This window comes from Podarcis erhardii (assembly GCF_964252035.2).
Source record: "Podarcis erhardii genome assembly, chromosome: 6".
Lineage (NCBI taxonomy): Eukaryota > Metazoa > Chordata > Lepidosauria > Squamata > Lacertidae > Podarcis > Podarcis erhardii.
The window spans coordinates 94,501,342-94,524,982 of NC_138510.1; the positions used below are offsets into that span (position 1 = coordinate 94,501,342).

Here is a 23,641-nt window from a genome sequence, read left to right on the forward strand (position 1 = left end):
ATAATATTTCATATTTAATATTCATAAGTTTCAGAAGAGTGAATTATTTTGAGAAAGGAAGGACCTTGAAGTACAGCAGTACAACACTTTTAAAAATCTTGATTGAACTATGGGTTAATCTATATCAGTGATTCCTTCACTCCTTTTGGGACAAGTGCAAAAATGTGTGTTTACAAAGGCTGCATCTTGTCCACCTGGGACATATGCAAAAGGAAATTCATACTGGTCAGTGGGTCAACAGAGATTGACGAGCCTTGTAGTTCTGGATTAAAAATACTAGCATTGTGAAGACAATCCCAAAGGTAGAATCTGGACAGGGCATTTGTGCTTGTATGTGAAGGCCTGCCACTCCTGAGTAGAAATTTGAATTGCATCATTATGTCAATCAAACCCAACAACAGGATGTGGCTAAAGCAAACTCCAAGAGCCTGCAATTATAGGAGAGTTAGTCCATCCGAGATTTTGGTAAATGGATGACAAGAGTTGTTACTGGATATACGAAGTATTAGTGACACCTTTGAGTTTGCATTTTATTCTAATACACTTCAAGTACAAAGAAGACAGAGCCATGTGCTTATTACTATTCATTAACTTGTTGCTCCCATTTGCAGTATTCTCTCAAAGGACTTCAAATTGTTAAGTAGTTCTAGCAATCCATATTCTTTTGAGATGCAAAGTCCTGAACTCTAAGAATTACAGGAGTGTCACATAAACAGAACTATGTTATGCTCTACCAGTTCTTGATATGTGAATTTCCAGCATATTTGGAAAGGAATAAATCAGATTTAAAATTTTGAAGCACACCCCTAAGAGTCAGTTCTGATTACCAAGCTGGAAATACACACCCTATCCAGCCTTTAATAGATGTACATGCTGTGTTGTTTTCATTCTCTCTTACAAAAATATTATTTCACCTGCAAACAGTTTTCCTGAGGAAGGACATTTTCAGGCCACACAGGTAAGACTAGGTGGGATATGCGGCTCCAAAGCCCACTCAGTTTGTCTGTGTCCATGTGCTTATAGGAACCTGGCATGTCTGAGTTGGTAAATTTAGCCCAGAGGAAGTCCCTCACTTTCTCCTCAACTTGCAGTGGGCTAAGGTCCTTTCTTAGAGTTTCCTCATCCAGAAGAACAGTTAAAAGTAGAGCAACATCCTTAAATGCTGCATTCTCATGGTCACAGTACTTGTAAAATATCAGGGTGGAACCAGCAGGCAGCGACTCAAATCGATGCACTACTGCCACCTTCCTGCCTCCCTTGAACCCAGAACTCAACTCTTCGTCCACAAGGAGTTTGACATCATCACTGTCTAGAGTGGCTTTGCTGGCCCCATCAATTTTTATTGCAGAAGCGCGCTGCGAGGATGAGAAAGCATCAGCAAGCTGGTTGCTCAAACATTTCAGGGCATCTTCAGCTTCTTTTGCAGCAGTGAACAATAAAACAGCTGGTTGCAAAAACGGTTGAGAAGAGTTGAGGCGTTTCTCCAAGATGACTTGGATTCCCTTCCACAACTTTTTGTCTTGACTTGGGTAGCTGCTCATGAGATCTCTCATTTGTTTCTGAAATTCTTTCAGGGCTTCAGTTCGCAGGTTATTTTCCAAACTACGGTACGATGAATACTGAAGCACATACCATCCACCACCAGCAAGGCAAACTACTACTACTACTACTATAAGTGGCAGAATCCGTGCAAATGCGTGTCCCCGATTAGACTGTTTAGAACCTAGTGCACACATATACACAAAACAAAGGATGAGAAAAAATACATACATCTGAGTTTCATTTTAGAAGTTGCTTTTATTATTCTGGCTGATTTCATCACCATTTCAGGCAGATTGGAAGGCACACTATTGACAATTCAAAAGAATTGGACTTCCCCAGAAAAACAGCAAAAAGCAAATGTCCCTAAAGTGTTAACTTTAACAGGTTCAAATTCAAGCTTGTTTTTTGAAAAATGTTCATAAATGAAATATTGGGACTGAAAATCTCACACATGGCACAAGCGGGCATTCTTAAAGTCAGTATTTGGCAATATTTATGGCTTCTCCATTATTGTTCATTGCAAGCTTGTTTCTGCTGGAAAAAATACATCTTTATGTCAAAATTCTCCAGTCTCAACCAATAGATTTGTCTGCTAAAGTGAGTGAAATAAATATTCTCCCCAACCAACTTGTGGATTATGAACATCTGCAGATAAGATTGCTGGAAGGAAACAACCTCCTGTTCATAGCCAAGTGGGATCTGCCTCATAGTTGCAGGGGTGGGGGGAGATTTCCTCCTAAATATGACTTTGGGGGGGGGGAAGGGTAACATATCCTCTTAACAGGTGCAGCCCAGTAACAATTGACCCCACCTGTAGTGAGACCCCATGTCTACATTTTTTTCTTTTTTTACAAAAAGGTGCAACTGCACAAATTCACATTCAATGTAATGTGTAGTTTATCCCCACCTGCCAGAATCTCTCCAGTGTCTCAGACAGGGATCTTTCCTAGTCCTATCTGGAACTGTTGTGGACTGAACATGGGGCCTTTTGCAGGTGTACTTTACCACTGAGCTATAGCCCTTCCCTATTCCATCACAACAGAAATAGATCACCAGAAATAATGCTCAGCTGGTAGTGTTTTTACACCACAAGGAACAAGGTATGTTTTAAGATATTTTAAAGCTATTTTCAAAAGGAAAATGTCTATCATACGTTTTTTCCTGCTCGAACAACTCTGCAGGAAACAGAGTTGAAGTAACTGCTCTTCCTTTGATGGAAAGAGCGTTCAAGCATGCTGGATTGGTTGTGCAACCAAGTTCCCTATGAGAAATCTAACTGCACAACCAATCCCTGCAGAAAGCAATTTTGCCAACCTTATGCCCAGCATAAGACTAGAAAAGCCCCTTGAGCTGTAGTACCCAAGCGCTAAACAACAGAATTTTGACACATGGGCAGAACATCCCAACATGTCAATCTTTTCCCACCCAATGAAAGTTGGCCTGTGGAGTGGAGAAAGATCTAGCCCATTGAGGCAAAATGGTTCCCCACCCGATTAAAAGCCTAGATTCTAGACAAGCAAGTCTGCACACATAATTACAGAGGTGCAAGGTTGTCAAACACATTTCAGTAAAAAAAACCACTAGATTTTATCAGTGGTACAAACAGACACCACAACAACTACACATAGTCTGAAAGAGGAAAATACCTTACTTTTGGGAGCAACGTGTGGTTGTTTCTTTGGCACATGGGCTAGAATACAAACCAAAGATAAGAGATTTAAGTGCAAACCAATCCAATTATTTTCAAATAAAATTCAATAAATAAATAAATTCCATAAACTTCATGATCCAAATTGTCTTCCTACAAAAAGAGGAATATTCTCATCATATTCATAAGGCAACGGGAGAACAGCACAACAGGAATTCATATTTGAATCCAAGCAGTTATAATATTTATAATTTCTGGAAAACCCAAACATGCATTTTTCTCAGTTGTAAATTTGCTTTGCTGTTTTAAGGCTATAAAACATATTCTGTATAACTTATTACATAATAACTGTAGCACAGTATAAATGCCTTAGTTTATACTGTATAGCACAATTTAAGTATCTACATTTTGTTCAAATAGTTACAAATGCAACAGCTTTCTCTGTTCCATCTTTAAAACACTGTACTAGTTGCCAGTTGAAAAAACAGGAAGCATTACAATAAATAAAAGCAAGTATTATTATTTGGGTAAAGAAAACAGACTCCATTCCAGTCAACATTATCCAAAAAGATGAAACAAAAAACACACCCTGCATCACTTTGAGGAAACAGTGGCAAGGTGGTACATACTACAAACAATTATCCCTCTTCAAACTGTTACAAGTCTTCAAAAGTATTTAGCCAAGCAGTATTGATAATTACCCAATACAATACCCATGTCTGGACATAACAGTATGACATGGCTCTTTGTCAGAAATGCCTACAGCTAGCTATGCATTCAGAGTCTATCCCAGAAGCCAGATGCCTCTTGCTGTTCTAGCTTCTGGGATTCAGAATATTTTATTTCTTGTTTTCCTCCCCCCCCCCAAAAAAAAAAACCCTAGGTGCGTCTTATTGTCTGGTGCGTCCTATAAAGCGAAAAATACAGTAGTTTAAGCAAGCCACCTTCGTAACTCATAGTTAAAGTAGGCTGGTTTTAATTCAATGAATGCCTCTTCCTTGCTATGTGGGAAGAGAAAGAAGAACCGGAGCCAGAGGCTCACTACAAATACAACTCATCTGTGACACTTAAAACATAGCTTGTCATGATGACAGAAGGCTACCACTATCTGAAACAGTTACTGGGACCCATTTTGAGAAAGTGAACTGCAGTCAACACATTATCTAAAACCCTGCCTTAAAAAGCATTTCATTAATTATTCAAAAATAAAAGTTCAAGGTTTTTTTCCCCCAGTTTACCCCATATTTCCATTTTTCCCCCACAGAAAAAATTGAAAAAAGATCTCATGATAGGACCTAATATTTCTGTTTCCCTGCCCAAAGCCTTCAACAGAGCTTAGAGTCTTCCTTACATAAAACTCATTACACTTGCTTATTTTAGTGAAAGTATCTGTGCAAGGGGGAATAGGTGAAGGAAATAGATTTGGGACAACAGGTATCAAGTGGGGCATATATTTCAAGAGAAATATATTAGGTTTAATGCCAATTCCATGCACTGCTGCCAAAACATAGTACTGGAACATTTCACACTTATCACACCTACCTAGGACAATATGAACATTATATACTTATGAATTCAGACCTCACATTTAGATACACTTTCAACAAAAATGCATCTGTTTAGAAGAACGCAGGGAAATCCTATTATTCAACCACAGGCTATGTCCAATAAAGTCATCCTGTTTGGTCAAGGATTTCCACATGTGCAACAGAACTTTCCCCGACTCTCCTGCCCTCAAACCTGTTCTATGGGATTCCTCCACCTTCTAGAGCCACATGGAGGGGCACTTTGGGAGAGGGGAGCACAAGGAAGTTCCACTGTGCAAGTGGAAATCCTTGTACAAACAGGGTAACTTCATTGGGTACAACCCAATGTTTCAGACTAACAAGGTCTGTCTGTCTGTATTTATTTCATTATATACCACTGCCAAACCAATGTCTTAAATCTCTCCTCTTTTACTTTCCAACCCAGAACTAGATCTACCATATCATCCTGTCAGTGTTCTATAATCATGTAATGTGGAATGAACACACATTTAACCTACAGCTATAAACATGAAAGTTTTAAAATAAAAGCAGGTAAAATACCCACACACAAAACCTGAAGTTCCATACAAACCTTGCGTTCTCGCTCTTAACTTTGTCTTTTGATTAAGCCCTTGTGGTTTCTGAGCAAAATAATGTGCATCTAAAAAAGAAGATGCAAGAAAAAAATACGGCATCACATTAGTGATACAAGCAATCACAAACAAACAATCACATCCTAGGCCAACCCCAACCTCTCACCAGCAAAGGAACACAAGTGAACAACACAAGCACGCTGACACCAAACTACATACATTAAGCATAATAGAAACACCGCTACCCGACCCCACCCCCATCCATCTCCCCTCCCCTCCACCCCCCTTTCTTTTTTTTTCTTTTCTTTTATCTTCTCCCCCTAATGCCTCAACAAATGAAATGGATTTGTAAAAATACAAGGGACATACGAGGCATTACACTTACACTGTAAAACAAGAAAACCCTTAATAAAAATATAATTAAATTCAAATACATTAGTGATACAAGGAACCAACACAATCCCAAGACTGCAAAAGGAGCCCTAGATGGAGAAAGCTAGCTAGGGATATAAGAGTAAGACAAGCTTGCAAGGAAGCCCAGCTCTAGGGGCACAGGGAGCCCCAGATGATAGTTCAATCAGAAAGTTAAGAAGACAGGTGAGGTAAGAATCTCTGTGGGTTAAGGGTTAGCAGCTTACAAAGTTTTCTGATTTCACCAAATTGTTCAGAATGGTAAGAACAAAAAAATGATAGCAAGGAATTTCAAAAGGAAGTAAACTTGGGGAAATGGGAATTAAAATGGCAACACAAAGCTTCAATGTAAGGACAGTGGGGCAAAAAATCCCAAGCCACAGATTTGGTCTCCACTTGCTGGGACTAACCAAGAAAGAGACCTTATGGTCACACAGTGAAAATGTTGATTTGGTGTGCTTGGAATACTGTGAACAGTTATGGTAACTGCACCTCAAAAAATTGTAGAGCTTGGGGGGGGGGATCCAGAAAAGGGCCACCAAAATGATCAAGGGGATGGAGCTACTCCTTTTTGAGAAAAGTTTACAATGTTTAGGCATTTTTAGTTTAGAAAAAAAAAGCAAGAGGGGAATATGATAGGATATGATAAAGCTAGGCATGGTGTGGAAAAAATGAAGAGAGATAAGCTTTTCTCTCTCATGATACTAGACAGACAAAAGGAATTACTTCACAGAGCACATAGTTAAACTGTGGAATTTGCAGTGATGGTTACCAACCTGTACAGCTTTAGAAATATTAGGTAAATTCACGGAGAACTAGACTAAATAGCAACTGGTCCTGATGGCTGTATACAACTTCCAGGATCAGAAGCAACATGGCCTCCACATGCTGGGGGATATGAGCTGGGAAGTGCTATTGTGCTCTGTTCTGCCTGCAGGTTTCTTGTTGGTATTTGGTTGGTGCCACTGTGAGAACAGAATGCGGACAATACCGGCGTTTGGCATCAAGAGTCATCTTACGTTTTATCACTATATTGCATGTCAAACTGCTACCTGCATGAACAGGCTCTGATCCAACCAGAGTTTCAGGCAATGCACACAACCGCTTTTGGATATGCACAATTCAATCTATGGATGCCGCAATGAATTCCTCACAGATTATAGCTCTATATTATGAGCTGCCTAAATTTCCGGAAAACTGCAGTGGATAAAATACAAAAAGATCCTGCACCACATAACAAACTGACACCCTGCCAGGAATAGGAAAACAGGCAACTGCTACCTTCTATGAATCTGCTAGCTGACTGAAAATTATCATGCCAGATTTCAGGTCTGTTTTCACTCTCCACTTCATTTGCTTCATGTTCTGAAAAGATACAAATGTTGAATCAGAGCCTAAAGCAATAAAACTATTTAATCCCATATTTACTTACAACCCCATCTTTAGATTTAGGTTTGGTCAGCCATGTGCTTCAACTAATTCATTAAGATGACTAGTTACTTTGGACTAAATGCATATTTCAAGAATGAACTTAATTTTAAGAAATACGCACATAAAGAGCACCACACTGAATTGAGTTCAGACACTTCTTAGAAGTGAGCCGAGTTGCTTCAATTTAGGTGGTCCATATTAGCAGTCTAGCCAGCTCAACAGCACGGGAGTGGATGCTCAGAAACAATGGTTCAATTGTCAATTGTTCTGGTCATTTCCACGTTTCACAAAGTGACCAAAGTATTGAAAGGACCACCTGGAGCTCCAAGAACATGCAGAAATTAGATTCCAGAAGACCATAGGAATAGGTTTACAGTGGTACCTTGGTTCTCAAATGCAATCCATTCTGGGAGTCCGTTTGACTCCCGAAACGGTTCAAAAACCAAGGTGCGGCTTCTTATTGGCTGCAGGAGCTTCCTGCACTCAATCAGAAGCTGTGGAAGCCATGTCAGACTTTAGGCTTCTGAAAAACATTCACAAGCCAGAACATTTACTTCTGGGTTTGAGGCATTTGGGAGCCGATTTGTTCAGGAGCCAAGCCATTTGAGTAACAAGGTACCACTGTACTACCCTTGCAGAAAAGAACACACAATACACACAATCTTAAGCCTCAACAGGTAGCCGTCTGGTTATAACATGGGAGTTTAGCTAAATATCCCATTTAGACCACCTTCCAGTTTAATTGATAACACTAGATCCAAAGTGTGACCTACTACACATGTTGGGCTACAACACATTGGGACAGAATCACTGTCAAGTCTACTCCAACAGTAATGACTAATAATTAAAGCCCCCCTGCAAGAAGGCCCTCCTCCAACATGAACATGCTGATAAAAATATCAATAATGCTGTCACCATCTCAAACGAAACAGGTGGCTCCTCAATTAAGAGAAGCTCTTATAGTTCCTAATTTATTGTCATCATGGATCTAGGCAATGACCTTTTAATTTGCCTGCAATTTTAATCTTTGATAAAATGATAGCATTAGAAATCTGTTGAATAATTGCTATTTTCTTTAGTTACTACCTTTTTGCAATACACCTGGAAATGTTTTATAACTAAAGGGTGAGGTATAAATAAATTTGAGTTCTGTGTAGGCAACACCACAGACTGCTGCATTTCACAAACCTCTGGGTCCCACCAGTTAGATTATACCTTCATACCCGTTTGTATGTGTAGACATGAATGTACCTCCCTGTAGAGACAGCACTTCATGCATCTATTAATTTGGGTTCTGGCGCACAAAAGCATATGCCACAATATGCTTTAGGGTGCCATAAGTCCCAGATTATAATGGCTGCCTTTCTGAAATTCAAAAGGAAAGTGATCCAACCTGATTTATTTCTTGTAGAGTCTCTGGCTTGGTCATAAGGAAGCCCTGTTAAGACAAGAAATTATTCATTAGTAATCAATATAATAGGAATAAAAAAAGAAAGATGGTCAATTTCTGAAGTGAGATTTCAAATAATGCTACAAGGGAAAATGCATTTACTTCAACTCTAGCTTCCACAATTCTTGGAAATGCAAAGTTATATTTTGTTCCTTTATTTTATTGGTATAAAGGAACAAAAATTAAGAGCTGGGTATCTGTTACAGAGGATGTGTTTGGATGATCAAATCCTGGTATAATAAACAAGGATATACATGAGCTTTGTTTACCTGTACACAGCCTCTTTGACCCCACATTATCCCACTCTTTGTGGAAACGGGGCAACAAGCTGCAGTTGACCATAGCTTCCCATTGCATCTGAATAAGGAGCCAACAATTTCCAGACATTCAAAAATATGAAGCAATTTGTTTACAGATGACTTCCAAATCCTGGCTTGCTTGGAAGCATATCCTAACCATAGTTTCTCAGTTCAGATGCAACAAGGAGCCACACTTGTTTCCAGACTCATGCAAACACAGCAGCCAACAGGCTGTATAAAACATGAATCTGAACAGCCAGAGTCAGAATCAGTTGAATCCAGTCAGATTTCTGAATTTCCATGAATATGTACATGTAAGCACTGTACATATTACATCCAAGTATTATAGAGCAACACAACTTTGCTCAAGACTGCTGTAGACATTTTACCTGTCCTTGGACTTCTTCTAAGAGCTGGTCGAACAAGCTCAGAGTCATCTGCAATTCCCAAGATGTTTTTACTCCCTACCAAAGGAAGCAAAGTAGAAATGCAAAGAATTCAATAATCAAATAGCTACTGAAGCCACTCATATCCCTTAATTACGGAGAAAAGGCATCAATTTAAGAGCACAGGTAGAACATGCAACCCTAAGGACTCCGAAATAGAGACTGAATATTTGGCCTTCACAGGTTTTATACACCTGTCACTAAGACACAACATTAAATATAGGTAGGCAAGGCAGATTTTTGAAGATGTAATGAAGAAATGCTCCAAATATCTACTACTGGTTAGCCAATTTTTTCCCCTGCCAAATGATCACAGAATCATTAAAACATTATTTGCTAAGCATATTTTTCAAAGGAGATATACCGTATTTTTTGCTCTATAAGACTCACTTTTTCCCTCCTAAAAAGTCAGGGGAAATGTGTGTGCATCTTATGGAGCGAATCCCGGCTGCGCAGCTATCCCAGAAGCCAGAATAGCAAGAGGGATCGCTGCTTTCGCTGCGCAGCTGTTCTGGCTTCTGGGATTAAGATTTTTTTTTTCTTGTTTTCATCCTCCAAAAACTAGGTGCGTTTTCTGGTCTGGTGCGTCTTATAGAGCGAAAAATACGGTAATAATGACTATGTGACAAGTAAAGTCCCCAAGTCCCCATGTTTGGGGCATAGAAGAATTGACAGAATCTGATTAAAATAGTTTCAATAATTATGTCAATTAAGCAACATTGTCTGACAACAGTTAACTACAGTCATACCTCGGGTTGAAGTAGCTTCGGGATAAGTATTTTCGGGTTGCGCGCTGCGGCGACTAGGAAGTAACATGCTCTGTTACTTCTGGGTTTCGCCAGTCACGCATGTGCAGACAGTCAAAATGACGTCACGCACATGCGCGAAAGCGGCAAATCACAACCCACGCAGGCACAAGTTGCGTTCGCTTCTGGATGTGAACAGGGCTCCGGAACGGATCCCGTTTGCATCCAGAGGTACCACTGTATTGTTTTACAATGATATGCAACTGGGCCTATGACTTACTTTAAGAAGACATGTAGATATGGCTAGAAACTAACAATATACAGTGGATGATCGGGTTGCGAACGTGATCCATGCGGGATGAACATTCGCAACCTGCAGCGGCGCGTCAGCGCATGCGCAGGTTGCAATTTGGTGCTTCTGCACAATTTAGTGCTTCTGCACATGCACGACTGCCAGAACCCGGAAGTAACCCGTTCCGATACTTCCGGGTTTCATCGCGGCTGTAACCCAAAAGAACGCAACCTGAAGCCAAGGTATGACTGTATAAGCTAAAGGCAAAAAGTAACAATTAACAAACCATGACATCCCTCACGTACCATTTATCTTAGTCACTTATTGTTTACGCAATTCTTTCCTTCTGTGCATTCAAAATAGAGGAAAAGGAGGAAAAGGAACAGAAACCTAACTTAAGAATTGTTGCAGCTTGTGAAAACTGACTGTGCCTTCTCAACAGTAAGCCCAACCAAGTTCAATAAATAAGCATATACAGAGTTTGCAGCCCAGTGATATAATTTGATTGGCAATTCTCCGGGGTGGGGGGGCGGGGGGGAGCTCCACTGCAAAAGTCAATCCCTCCCAATATACTGGAAAGAGTGCTTGCGAGAGACCAAATAACTTAAAGAGGGGAAACGAAAGATTCATCATTTTAAGAAGAATGAATATTAAATCTTAAAACCTATTTTGGTTCTAGCACCCCTTCTTCCAACTTTTAATATTGTTAATAGTTCTACAGATCAACACCCCCCTAAAAAACATTAAAGAGATCCAATAGCTTAAAGGAGAGGTTTTCAACCTTTCTGAGTCTACAGCTGCCTTGACTAAGGACATTATTTCCATGGCTCTGCTGTGGGGAAACATGCTCTGAGCATCAGAAGCCCAGTTACATCATGTGGGAAGAGGATGCCCCCAACCTTAGCAACCCAGCAGAGGCTGGCCAAAAGTGAAAGTGAGGCCAGCTCCTTGCTCACCTTGGGAGGCAGCAGTAGGCCCTGCCAAGCCTGCATGGCGGAAAGGCTGCCCTTTGGCATCGGGCACTCAGCTCCCAGGCAGGCATTGCACACAGCAAGCACAAGAAAGGCCAACATGGTGCTTGCCTGCCTGCCTTGTCCGTCCACTTCCAACAGCAATGGCTGATGGATGGACTGACTGGCTGGGCTCCCCCGGCCACTTGCTTGCTTCCTCCGAGGCCGCTTCAGCTCCACATTTCTCACTGGGCCTAACACTATTTTAGGTTGGGTTGGGTTGGGGAACCTCCGGCCCTTCAGGTGCCAAGACTCCTAACCCCCATCAGGAGGGCCAGCCCAAGCCATTTTGGAAAGGCACAAAATGGTGCCCCACCACTCCCAACAAAAAAGGAGAAGAGCTCCTTCAGGAACAAGCAGGGTGGGGATAAATATCTCTGTCCTCGGGATCTGCTGCCCCAGGGGTTCCTGCTGCCCGAGACCGTTGCCTCACCTTGCAACAAGGCTGGGCCAGCCCTGCCCTTGAGTCCCAAGGCCAGCACGGCCGGGAATTTTGAGAGCATCTGCAGAGCCGCAGGTCCTCCTCATCTCTTCTTTAGCGAGAGGCTCCGAAATACTCGCATCTTAAAGCAGCTGTCCCCCCAAAATGGCAGCCACATAAGGGCCGCCCTGTGGAACGCCCTCCCACCAGATGTCAAAGAGAAAAATAACTACCAAACTTTTAGAAGACATCTAAAGGCAGACCTGTTTAGGGAAGCTTTTAATGTTTAATAGATTATTTTATTTTAGTGTTTTGTTGGAAGCCGCCCAGAGTGGCTGGGGAAACCCAGCCAGTTGGGCGGGGTATAAATAATAAATTATTAATTATCATCATCATCATCATCATCCCCCCCCATCAGGGGGCTGCCGTGAGATGCCACCAACCACTGGACTTCCAATCCAGCAGAGGCAGACTTCAGGTAACCTTTTGTAATATGGCACCCTGAGCAAGGGCAAAGTCCCGTGTGAATCTTCCCAATGTTGTGTCCCCTTGGTTTTGCCCATGTGTGTAGGCAAACCACCTGCACCGCCCCAAATCCAGCCTTCCTCAACCTTGGGCATCCCTCCCCTGGAGAGGTTCCTGGACTACAAAACCCATCATCCCTAACCAACAGGTCACGGATGATGGGCGCTGTAGTCCCACCAACGTCGGCTGGGGGAAGAAGGGTTGCTTCAGTCCTGTATATCTGAAGGAGCGTCTCCACCCCCATCGTTCAGCCCGGAAACAGAGATCCAGCGCCGAGGGCCTTCTGGCGGTTCCCTCATTGTGAGGTTACAGGGAACCAGGCAGAGGGCCTTCTTGGTGGTGGCGCCCACCCTGTGGAACACTCTCCCTTCAGATGTGAAGGAAATAAGCAGCTATCCTGGGAGAAGAGTCGGTGGAAGAAGATTGGAAGAAATTTAAAGTTTACTTACAGAAACATTGTAAAATTAAGGAATGTTAGAAGGATGCTGGAATGAAGTTATGTGGTTTTAGCAGAAATGTTATAAAGGACTAAGTAAAAAGGGATTGTTAACTGGTGAAAGAAGAGAATGTAAGATTACAGTATATTAAGATAAATTATTAGGATAAAAACAAAGATGGAAAGGATTTGCTGAAATATCTAACTGAACTAGAATACAAAAAAGGGAGGTGTGAGGAGGTCAAGGAAACAAGCAAATGAAAAATAAGTTACGGGAAGGTTTGATTTGTTTTTTATTTTTATTTTTTTACTTATTGTGATGTATTTGTGGGAGTTCAGAACTTAACTGGTTAAGTGTTCTGAGCTGTGCGTCACTTTCCGACGTCAGCTGTAGAAGCTGGGAGGAGTCTGGGAGGAGACTGTACTGTTGTTGTTCTCTCTGTGTGTCTTGAGAGAGACGGACATGTTTTAACATGGCTGCAAGCAGTGATGGACAAATGTTTGAATAAAAGCTGTAAATAGACGGATCTGTCTGTGTATGCTTGCATGGAGCAAGGGAGAAAAAGACTGTTTTACACCGCTGTGTGCTACTCTGCTAAGCCGTGACCAAAGAGACAGCAGACTTTGGTGCGCAGCTAGAAGGAAGCGTGCCGGACGCTGCAAATGACTGATTGGGATCGTAAAGCTGTCTGAGTACACGGCTCCATCGATCAAGCTCAGAGATCGTTATCTCTGACAGGTTATGGGAAGGTCAGTAAACGCTCGTAAAACAGTCGGTGTGAGCTCCAGGAACGCTTTGAAGTCGGCACGGAAGCTAGCTGGAGGTTGGAAGCTGCATTCCTTGAGTCTAGCCTAATGCCGGGAAGCAGAGGGAGTTTTTGCCTGCTTCCGAGAGACAGTGAGAGCTTCTGATACAGAAAGCTGGCTGGAGCTGGAAGCTGAGACGCAGCTGAAAAATCGTTTCTCCACGGAAGGGTGAGGCAGAGAAGCTGTACCTGATCGTAAGTAAGCTTGGGCCCCCTTGGGAGAACGGGAAGAAAATGGCAGAGAGCCAAGATATGCCGGTGGAAAAGCTCACTTTAAAAAGTTGGGCAACCTGGAGCAGAAGAATAAGGGGCTGGTTCTTGGTCACTGGGCTTTGGGAAGGAAGCCAGTCAGAGCCAGCTGAAGCAGGCTGTGAATCTGCGGTGCCTGGAGATGGCAAGCAGAGAATGCAACAGGAGCTGAATATGCTCAGAGCATGCGTTGATGCTTCACTGAGACCCCATTTGGAAGGTGTACAGACACCAGGGGCTGCCTGGAATGTGCTGCGAAGTTTGTGTGAAACTGCAGCAGGAGGCCAGGGCCCTGGAGAAGAAATGGAGAGCCCCAAGATGGCTGCGGCCCCAGTTCCCGGTACTTCAGTCTCAAGGAGCACTGTTGGGCAGATCGGGGGGGCGAAGAGTTCCAAAGGCAAGTTTAAGAAACTTTCCACTGTTGCTGAAGCGGAGAGCAACTTCAGCAGGGGCCAGGCTGGTGGGAGGTGCCGTTCCAGGAGAAGGAAGGCCAGGCCAGCTGGGAGGAGCCCCGGGCAGTGTTTTTCCACTGGAGTACAACGTCTGCATGGCAGCTGCCCCCACCGGAGCACAGAGCCGATGCAGGATGTTTGCAAGGACACTTCTCATGGGAACCAGGCGAGTTTCCATGGCAACAAGACTGGCCAGGCAGGAAGACGTGCAGGTGGGCGTCGTGGTAAACAACAGGAAGAGTCTTTTCAAACAACTGCCTGCATGGCCTTGTTTGAGCACAACTGTGTGGAAAATTCCAAGCTTAGCTTTGTAATCGACTCAGCAGCTAACCGCAACATGGTTCCAGAGACATCTGCAGTCAAGATGGGGAATTGCACGGCAATTCCGGCCGGACAAACTGTTATGTTCGCAAATGGACAGAGAACCCAGATTAAAACTGTCACTAACGTTTTCCTTTCTGTTTTGCAGGAGACGCTGCAGTTTTGTGTTATCCCAGAGGGGGATCATTGTTTGTTATCTGTGCCTTATTTGTTAAGTAAGGGGTTCAAAGTTTGTTTTGAAAATGATGTCTGCACAATCTCCAGAGGAGGGAGGTTACTTGCCACGGTTAAGAAGGGGCAGAATGATCTTTTCATTCTTAAAACGTCTCTTGGGGGTGAGGGGAAGGTTGAGAGAGCACAGGCGCAGCGTGCTACAGTTCCCACTCATGTTCAATGTGCTTGTGCATGGCATCAGAAGACCAATCATAGTTCTCTGGAAGAACTGCAAGTACTTCCTGAGGTTACCAGAGGGTGTAAAATTAGAGATTGTGGACGTGCCATTAGTTGCGCCACATGCAAGCAGGCGAAGGTGAGGGGGTGCAGTTACCCAAAGGTGGAACGGGTAACCACTAAACCTTTTGAGCTGGTTCACATAGATTTGGCCGGTCCTGTCAAGGAACCAAGTCTGGGAGGGGCCAGGTTTCTGCTAACTTTTTTGGATGATTTTTCGCAGAGCACCTGGACTCACGGTCTCAAATCCAGGGAGGATGCAGCACAGCTGATCAAGAGCTGGATTGAGGGGGTGGAACTGAGATTCTCCACCAGGGTTCAAGCGATCATTAGTGACAGAAATGCTAGGTACACTGGTTCTGCTTTGCAGCAGTTCTTTCACAGAAGAGGGATACGTCACACAGTTACTTCACCCAGTAAGAGGGGGGTGGCAGAGCTGAGAAGTGAAGCTCTGGTTAAGGCTGGACAGGTGATGCTGAAAGACGCCAGGTTACCTCCAAAGTTTTGGCTGGAGGGAATCCGTTGTGTGTCGTTCACCTGGAATCGTGTCTACAACTCACTGGTAGGTGACACACCGTACTCGTTGTTAAATGGCCGCAAACCCCAGGTTCACTTTCTGCGCAAGTTTGGATCTCCTGCGGTTGTCCCTGTGCCTAAGGCTTTGCAAGGGCCAGATGGAGCCAAAGTCCAGAAAATGATCTTCTGTGGGTATGAGCCAGATGCTCGTGCATGGAGATTTGCATATCCGTCAGGTGATCAGAGTAAGGTGCTGATCAGTAAACACGCTGATTTCTGTCAGGAGGATGTAAAGTCAAAGACTCCTGTCAGGCGTGATGTTCTTTCAGAATGTCTCTCTGATCCAGAGGACAGTTCTGGTGAGGAGGAAGAAGAGGCTGAGTCTGCTGATGACGACCAGGTCACTGACCAGGGTCAGGAGCAGGGTGGGGCGTCTCCACAAGTTGTTAGGAAAGGACAGCCCAAGAGTGAGCCTAGTTCTCCTGTAAGTGTAATGGAGAGGATTCGAAGACGCTTTAAGTCAGAGGGAGAATCCCGTGATGCAGAGGACACACCTGCTGGTGACAGTGAGCCAGAGGAAACACCAGAGTTTGTGCCTAGGCAATCCAGTCGCACAACCAAGGGTATTCCACCTGAGAGGTACCAGGCCACAGGTACGTGGGTAAGTTTCGCACAGTGTGATTCTGAGAGTTGTGAGGTGATTCCACAGATGCCCAACAGGTACGCCAAGGTAGGGCGCAAGGCACTGGGGAAGGGATTGATCTCACAGGGTGTTGCTGAAGATGTTACACAGGTTTTGTCAGAAAGCGACGCAAGGGGGTGTGTGGGAGTTCAGAACTTAACTGGTTAAGTGTTCTGAGCTGTGCGTCACTTTCCGACGTCAGCTGTAGAAGCTGGGAGGAGTCTGGGAGGAGACTGTACTGTTGTTGTTCTCTCTGTGTGTCTTGAGAGAGACGGACATGTTTTAACATGGCTGCAAGCAGTGATGGACAAATGTTTGAATAAAAGCTGTAAATAGACGGATCTGTCTGTGTATGCTTGCATGGAGCAAGGGAGAAAAAGACTGTTTTACACCGCTGTGTGCTACTCTGCTAAGCCGTGACCAAAGAGACAGCAGACTTTGGTGCGCAGCTAGAAGGAAGCGTGCCGGACGCTGCAAATGACTGATTGGGATCGTAAAGCTGTCTGAGTACACGGCTCCATCGATCAAGCTCAGAGATCGTTATCTCTGACAGTATTGTCTTGTTTTCTGCTTAATTTGGTGTTTTTCCTGTTTTTCCTTTTGTAACCTTTAAAACTTGAATAAATATTATTTTTTTTAAAAAGGAAATAAGCAGCTATCCTATCTTTAAAAGACATCTGAAGGCAGCCCTGTTTAGGGAAGTTTTTAATATTTAACGCTGTACTGTTTTTAACCCTTGATTGGAAGCCGCCCAGAGTGGCTGGGGAAACTCAGCCAGGTGGGCGGGATATAAAAAATTTATTATTATTAATTATTAATTATTATTATTATTATTGAATAATAATAATTTTATTTTTATTGTTTAATAATAAATAATAATAATTTTATTTTTTTACTATTATTATTCGACCAAACCGAAGCGAGCCAGATAGGCTCGCCCCCGCCGCTGCCCACTCACCTTCCGAGGAGGCGGCCGAAGCTTCTCGCGGGGCCTGCCTGTCCTCCGCCCTCTCGGGCCTCCTGAACGGCGTCGGCGGATGGCGCCTCCCGGCCGAGCGGAGGCCGTAGGGCGCGGCGAGGGTCGCTTCCTCGCTCGGCTCCCCTTCGTCGTCGTCCTCCGGCTCCTGCTCGTCGTCGTCGTCGTCGTCCTCCGCTCCCCTCATCCTCCTCCTCCTCCTCCTCCTCCGCCTCCTCGCCGGCGTGGCCGGGTGCTCCAGCACCTCCTCGGAGAAAGTCACTCCCCGCCGCGGCGGCGGCGGCGGCTTCCTCCCGGCCGGGCGGGAATAAGGAGTGGAACTGCTGAGGGGAGTGGAGGCGATGCTCCCGCCGCCGCCATTTTGAGAGGCGGTTCTCCTCAGGGGCGGCCTGGGCGTCACGTGACAGAAGGCCCCGCCGCCGCCGGATCCTGAGGGAACAGCCGGGCTCTCTCCCAGCATCGCCTCCCGCTCGCTGCAGGCCGCCCTTGGCGGTCAGCCCGAGATGATATATGGGCCTGGGCCGGCTTCAAACCCCCGGCTAATACGAAGCTGCGAAGGCGGCTCAGCTTGCCCCCCCCCCGCCTCGTCCTCTCAGCAGTGCAAATAAAGCAAATAAATAAAACTCCGCTTGGCCACCTCAGTCCCTTTGCCCAGTCTCTCTCCTTCCCTCCCCCGGAACTCGCGCATTCACACGAGCACAACTTTCCTTCTCCTCAGGATATTCTTCCTTGGCGCCTCTCCGGCCTCGGAGCGAAACGAGCGGCTTCCCAAGAGAGGAGGCCGCGCCGCCGCCGCCGCCGCCGCCGCCGCGCTCTCCCGGCTCCTTGGCAGCGGTTTACCTTGCCGAGATGCCGGGTTGCCCTCTCGCGCGAGGCGAAGGGACGGCGGATGAAGGCCCGGCCCAGCGGAGGAAGGGAGCGGGATGAAGGCCCGGCCCAGCTGCTGCTGCTGCAGCCGCCGCCTGGGAGAGCAAATAGGTCGGGCAGGAGGGGAGCGGAGGTTTTTATTTAAAGCGCCCTTCTGCGGCGCCGTGTAAATATAAAACAATTGGAGCAGCTCAGGATCGGGTTGCAGGGCGACGCCGGGGGTGAACACGTGTCGGTGTGAATAGGCCGACATCCCCGCAGGTTCATTCCCGGGCAGCGACAGGGCGCCTTTTCCCCCCTCACACACCTGCCGAGGGGAGCCGCTGCCCCAATTTCTGCTGCCCTTTGCAAATGAAAAGCTTTAATCCGTTTAAAGTCCGTTTTGGCAGGCATTTCCTTTGGAAGGAAACTTATTTCTGACTACGACTTTCCCCCCTTTCCTTTTATAAACGCAAAGGCGACTTTTCAAGACACAGTGACTTGGGCACAACATTTATACATGATTCTCTTCCTTCCCCCCCCCTTATGGGTAGGACTCAAGGCAACATCTACAGGCCAAAATTGGAATTTGTTTTTTTTTATATATATAATATTTATTAAAGTTTCAAAAAAGTTACAAAAATGAGAAAGAAAAAATGAGAAAAAAAGAAGAAAAAATACAAAAAAGTAAAAGCAATTGAAAACATTTCCCTCTTTCCATGTCTTAACTTTCATTTACTTATTTCCCTGACCTCACGCCTCCCTTTTTGGTATTCTAGTTCAATTAAATATTCCAGCAAATCCTTTCCAACTTGGTTTTTATCCTAATAGTTTATCCTAATGTAGTATAATTTACATTCTCGTCTTTCAACAATTAAAGAATCAATTTTTACCTAATCTTTTATATCATTTCTGCTAATACCGCATTACTTCATTCCAACATCCTTCTAACATTCCTGAATTTTACAATGTTTCTGTAAATAATCTTTAAATTTACAATGTTTCTGTAAATAAACTTTAAATTTTCTCCAATCTTCTTCCACCAACTCTTCACCTTGGTCTCAGATTCGAAAATTGGAATTTGTTTGTTTGTTTGTCAAAATGGACTTAAGCCCCTTTCGGAATTAAGTTCTTCAAATTCTAGCCGGCAGCATTTTTGCTGATGATGGTTCAGCTCACAAGCACCTGCCAAAGCGCAAAGCTCAGCCCTAGTTAGTCATCTGAGAGGGACATATCCTGCCATTTTATACACATTTAAAGTAGATGAATAAAGTTAATTTGGAATATGCAAAAAATATAAAAAATAAATTTTAAGGAACCACAGAAAGTGGGGGAAGAAAGTCGAGTTTCCAAATGTTAAAATGATTGCAAAATTATGGAAATGTATAAAATTTAAAATCATAAATAGAAATTTTAAAAAGACCATCATTTTTATTATCAGTGCTATTTTTCTAGAAAAAAAAAGGTGCCAGAATTCACCATTAACACCTGTGATGGCACATCACTTTCCCCCCAGCGCCGTTGGGTTTGCCCTCACTTAAATATAGTGCACAGAACACCAATTCCACGAATTCCTACAAACTACCCCAGATTATCTTGTGGGGGACTTGTGTGAGGGAAAACTTAATAATTTGGAGTCTCAGGCAGGATTTGATCAAATAAACAAGAAAGATTTTATTAAACAAAGGAAGCTTATGAGACAAGTGGGTAAAACATAGGGATTATGTGGGTAAAACATTCGGATTATAATGCTATTTCACTTCAGTTCTGTCTCAGTTGTTGCTTGCCGCTTAATACTTTGGTTCTTAAACAAGGTGGTATTTTCTGTCAGTTACACACCCCTTGGACAACCCTGCTCCTGAGGTCCTCCAAGTAACAGACCCAAGGGATCTCCACACCCCTCTGAACTGGATTGGGAGTCTTCTTATTGTACTTTAGTGTTTTGTTGGGAAGCCGCCCAGAGTGGCTGGGGAAACCCAGCCAAATGGGTGGGGTATGAATTATTATTATTATTATTATTATTATTCTCCTCTTTTTGGAGCAGAATCTCTCCCCTCCTGACTGGAATGAGACCTGTTGTTGTTTAGTCGTTTAGTCGTGTCTGCCTCTTTGTGACCCCCTGGACCAGAGCACGCCAGGCACTCCTGTCTTCCACTGCCTCCCGCAGTTTGGTCAGACTCATGCTGGTAGCTTCAAGAACACTGTCCAACCATCTCGTCCTCTGCCGTCCCCTTCTCCTTGTGCCCTCCATCTTTCCCAACATCAGGGTCTTTTCCAGGGAGTCTTCTCTTCTCATGAGGTGGCCAAAGTCTTGGAGCCTCAGCTTCAGGATCTGTCCTTCCAGTGAGCACTCAGGGCTGATTTCCTTCAGAATGGAGAGGTTTGATCTTCTTGCAGTCCATGGGACTCTCAAGAGTCTCCTTCAGCACCATAATTCAAAGGCATCAATTCGATCAGCCTTCTTGATGGTCCAGCTCTCACTTCCATACATCACTACTGGGAAAACCATAGCTTTAACTATATGGACCTTTGTCGGCAAGGTGATGTCTCTGCTTTTTAAGATGCTGTCTAGGTTTGTCATTGTTTCTTTGCCAAGAAGCAGGCGTCTTTTGATTTCGTGACTGCTGTCACCATCCGCGGTGATCATGGAGCCCAAGAAAGTAAAATCTCTCACTGCCTCCATTTCTTCCCCTTCTATTTGCCAGGAGATTGATGGGCCCAGTGGCCATGATCTTCGGTTTTTTGATGTTGAGCTTCAGACCATATTTTGCGCTCTCCTCTTTCACCCTCAATAAAAGGTTCTTTAATTCCTCCTCACTTTCTGCCATCAAGTAGACTGTATTCTCACAGCTTCTCCTTCTCCTGGCTCAGCCTCAGCCTCCCAGTTAATTCCTGGCCTATTACTCTTACAGGACACCACACACTGTCCTTCACACTAAGCTCAGACTCCTTTCTCTAGCTTGTGAGGGGATGTTTCTACCCAGAACCATCTATCCTCTCCCAACCTAAAGAACTGGCTCTCCAAATCCTCTCTTTTTCAAACCCCTCTCCTGGAACCCCGGCCAATCAGAGGCTGTCGTTCGTTAACCATTTGCTGGCAGGGAAAAAGAAAAAGAAAACACTGGTTGACCCAACCTGCACAGCAAAAACAAACTTTTCCGTCACAGTGCCCACCTGAGAGGTGCCGGAACTGAGTCCAGGCGAATTCAGCTGGAAAAAAAAGCCCTGTTTATTCTTCTTGTCAAAAGTTATATCCAGGCCCTCCTCCCAAAGGAGCCCAGGTTGTACAGACAAACAAACACTGTAAACTCTGTTGATGTCTTCTTTTTTGGTCAGAAGCCCTCAAAGCAGCGTGCCAAGTCAAAATGTTTAATAAAAATGTTAAAATGTTTAATGAAATTTGAAAGCAAACAAATTACTTACATGTTAGCAGCCAGTGAGGTATAGTGGCTGTTGTGCTGGACTTGGAATGGAGAAACCTGGGCTGAAGTCCTCACTTAGCAAAAAAAAAAGCTTATTACTAGGTGGCCTTGTAACACCTAGCAACATTAGCCTATCACAGGGGACTATTGCTAAGGTGAAATAGGGAGGAACACCCAGTACGTTATCATGAGTTCATTGTCAGCAGGTTGTAAGAGTGCATAAAACCATAGTGTTTTTAAAGACAGATAAACTACTCAAAAGTATTAAAACTGCTGAAAGTGCAATTCTGACGTCATTTTTCCTGTTTAAATCTAGTGAGCACAGCTGAGCAAGAAGTCCTAAGTCCATAAGATAACTTTCAGACAGAAGGAAAGGTGATAAGTTGCTGTTAAGAACCAGGCAGAGGGCCTTATCGGTAGTGGCACCCGCCCTGTGGAATGCCCTCCCATCAGATGTCAAAAGAAATAAGCTACTATTTGACTTTTATAAGACATCTGAAGGCAGCCCTGTTTAGGGAAGTTTTTAATGTTTGATGTTTTATCGTGTTTTTAGTAGTCTGTTGGGAGTCACCCAAAGTGGCTAGAGAAATCCAGCGTATAATTTATTATTAGTGTTAGAATTTAGTTAAGTCTTGGGGTGTTAGAAGCTTATTGAGACAGGCTAGTCTCCAGTGTGAGGTGCTAGCTAGCTCCATGTGTGTATTTGTGCCAGACTTTGCTAATCCTTTAATTAAGCAAGTGTCAAAAGCCAATTAAGTCAAGACTAGCCTCCTGCTTGCAGTGAGGTGTGAGCCTGGGGTAATGAGGTGTTAGCAAGACAAAGGATGAAAGGACAAATCTTATTTGCAAATGGGTGGATTTCCTCCCTGCCCCAACTGGGAGTTTATTTAAAAAAGACAATGCCAGTGTTTCAGGTGCGGTTGAGTTTAGAATAGCGAGGAGAGTAGGCTGGGATTTGACTTGGAAAGCAGGGCAACAGAGCAAGGATGCTGCTGTGCCTATGTCCCTCTTGCAATGCTGATGCTCTGAACCCTTCCATGGCAAGCTCAGATGTATATATGTGTCAGTAAACCATACATCATAAAGACACCACAGTCCCTGCTGTGTCCCATTTTCCTGGGTAAAGCTGCTGGAGTCTTGCACTGCCATGGATATTGGTGGTGGCATATAATATCCCCGCTGGATCAGAACCAAAGGTCTCTCTAGCCCAGCAGCCCCTTTCCTCCAGTGGCAAACCAGATGCCCCCACTTACTTGCTGCCCCCCAACAAAAAAGCCAAAAACATTGTAACCATCTGATAAGGGAATTGTTCCAGCCCCCTCACCATTTTGGATACCCTTTCCCACAACTACAATATCCTTTTTAAGAAGCAGCAATGGAAACATTGTATTTCAAGCCAAGCACAGTCGCATTATAGATTGTACAAATGCATCACTATACAGTGGTACCTTGGTTTGCATACGTTTTGGATTACAAACACGTCAAACCCGGAAGTGCGTGTCCAGGTTTGCAACCTTTTTTTGGATGACAACCCATTTTTTGGGGATTACCAACAAAAAAATTTTGGAGGCCCCATTGGCGAAAGCGCACCTTGGGTTACAACCTGTTTTGGTTTACAAACGGACCTCCGGAATGGATTATGGTTGTAAACCAAGGTACCACTGTATTGGCTGTTTTTAATTCCTTGCCTAATGATCCCTGGCAGGGAATATGCCTTTTTCGCACCTGCCACACACTTGGGTGATGCTTTACTTAAGCTACATAACACAGTCCCAAAATCGCTTTCCTGGTCAGTCACTGCAACATCATACCCATTAGTGTATTGGTGAAGTTTATCTGATTAATGGCTTTCTTTTAGGCAAGTACATGTATAGATAATATGTAAGCACTCAGAACTGTTCATGCATTCATTAAAGGTTCATAGGTTTCACTGGAACGATTATGCCCGTGTCCAGATACCGTATTTATTGCTCTATAAGACTCACTTTTTCCCTCCTAAAAAGTAAGGGGAAATGTGTGTGTGTCTTATAGAGTGAATGCTTTCACTGCGCAGCGATCCCTCTTGCTGTTCTGGCTTCTGAGATTCAGAATATTTTTTTTTCTTGTTTTCCTCCTCCCAAAACTAGGTGCGTCTTGTGATCTGGT

At 44.0% G+C, this 23,641-nt stretch overlaps 1 protein-coding gene across 1 annotated transcript; it reads right to left on the minus strand.

The window, feature by feature from the left end:
• Positions 1-505: 505 nt before the first annotated feature.
• On the minus strand, positions 506-17,712 carry LOC309343529 (uncharacterized protein). The gene is made up of 7 exons (XM_081865168.1): positions 17,211-17,712; positions 9,290-9,364; positions 8,545-8,589; positions 7,002-7,085; positions 5,309-5,377; positions 3,194-3,232; positions 506-1,723 (listed from the first exon to the last, which is right to left on the minus strand). Exons 1-7 carry the CDS (start codon positions 17,686-17,688, stop codon positions 906-908), a joined length of 1,608 nt encoding a protein of 535 aa, XP_081721294.1. The 5' UTR covers positions 17,689-17,712; the 3' UTR covers positions 506-905.
• Between the last annotated feature and the right edge of the window lie 5,929 nt (positions 17,713-23,641).

Excerpts from the sequence above, each read along its gene's own strand:
- LOC309343529 (XM_081865168.1), bottom strand. The coding sequence starts at position 17,688 with ATGCTGGGAGAGAGCCCGGCTGTTCCCTCAGGATCCGGCGGCGGCGGG. Across the intron at positions 7,086-8,544 it reads CTCTACAAGAAATAAATCAG|AACATGAAGCAAATGAAGTG; the intron begins GTTGGATCACTT and ends GTATCTTTTCAG. Across the intron at positions 1,724-3,193 it reads ACCACACGTTGCTCCCAAAA|GTTCTAAACAGTCTAATCGG; the intron begins GTAAGGTATTTT and ends TGTGTGCACTAG.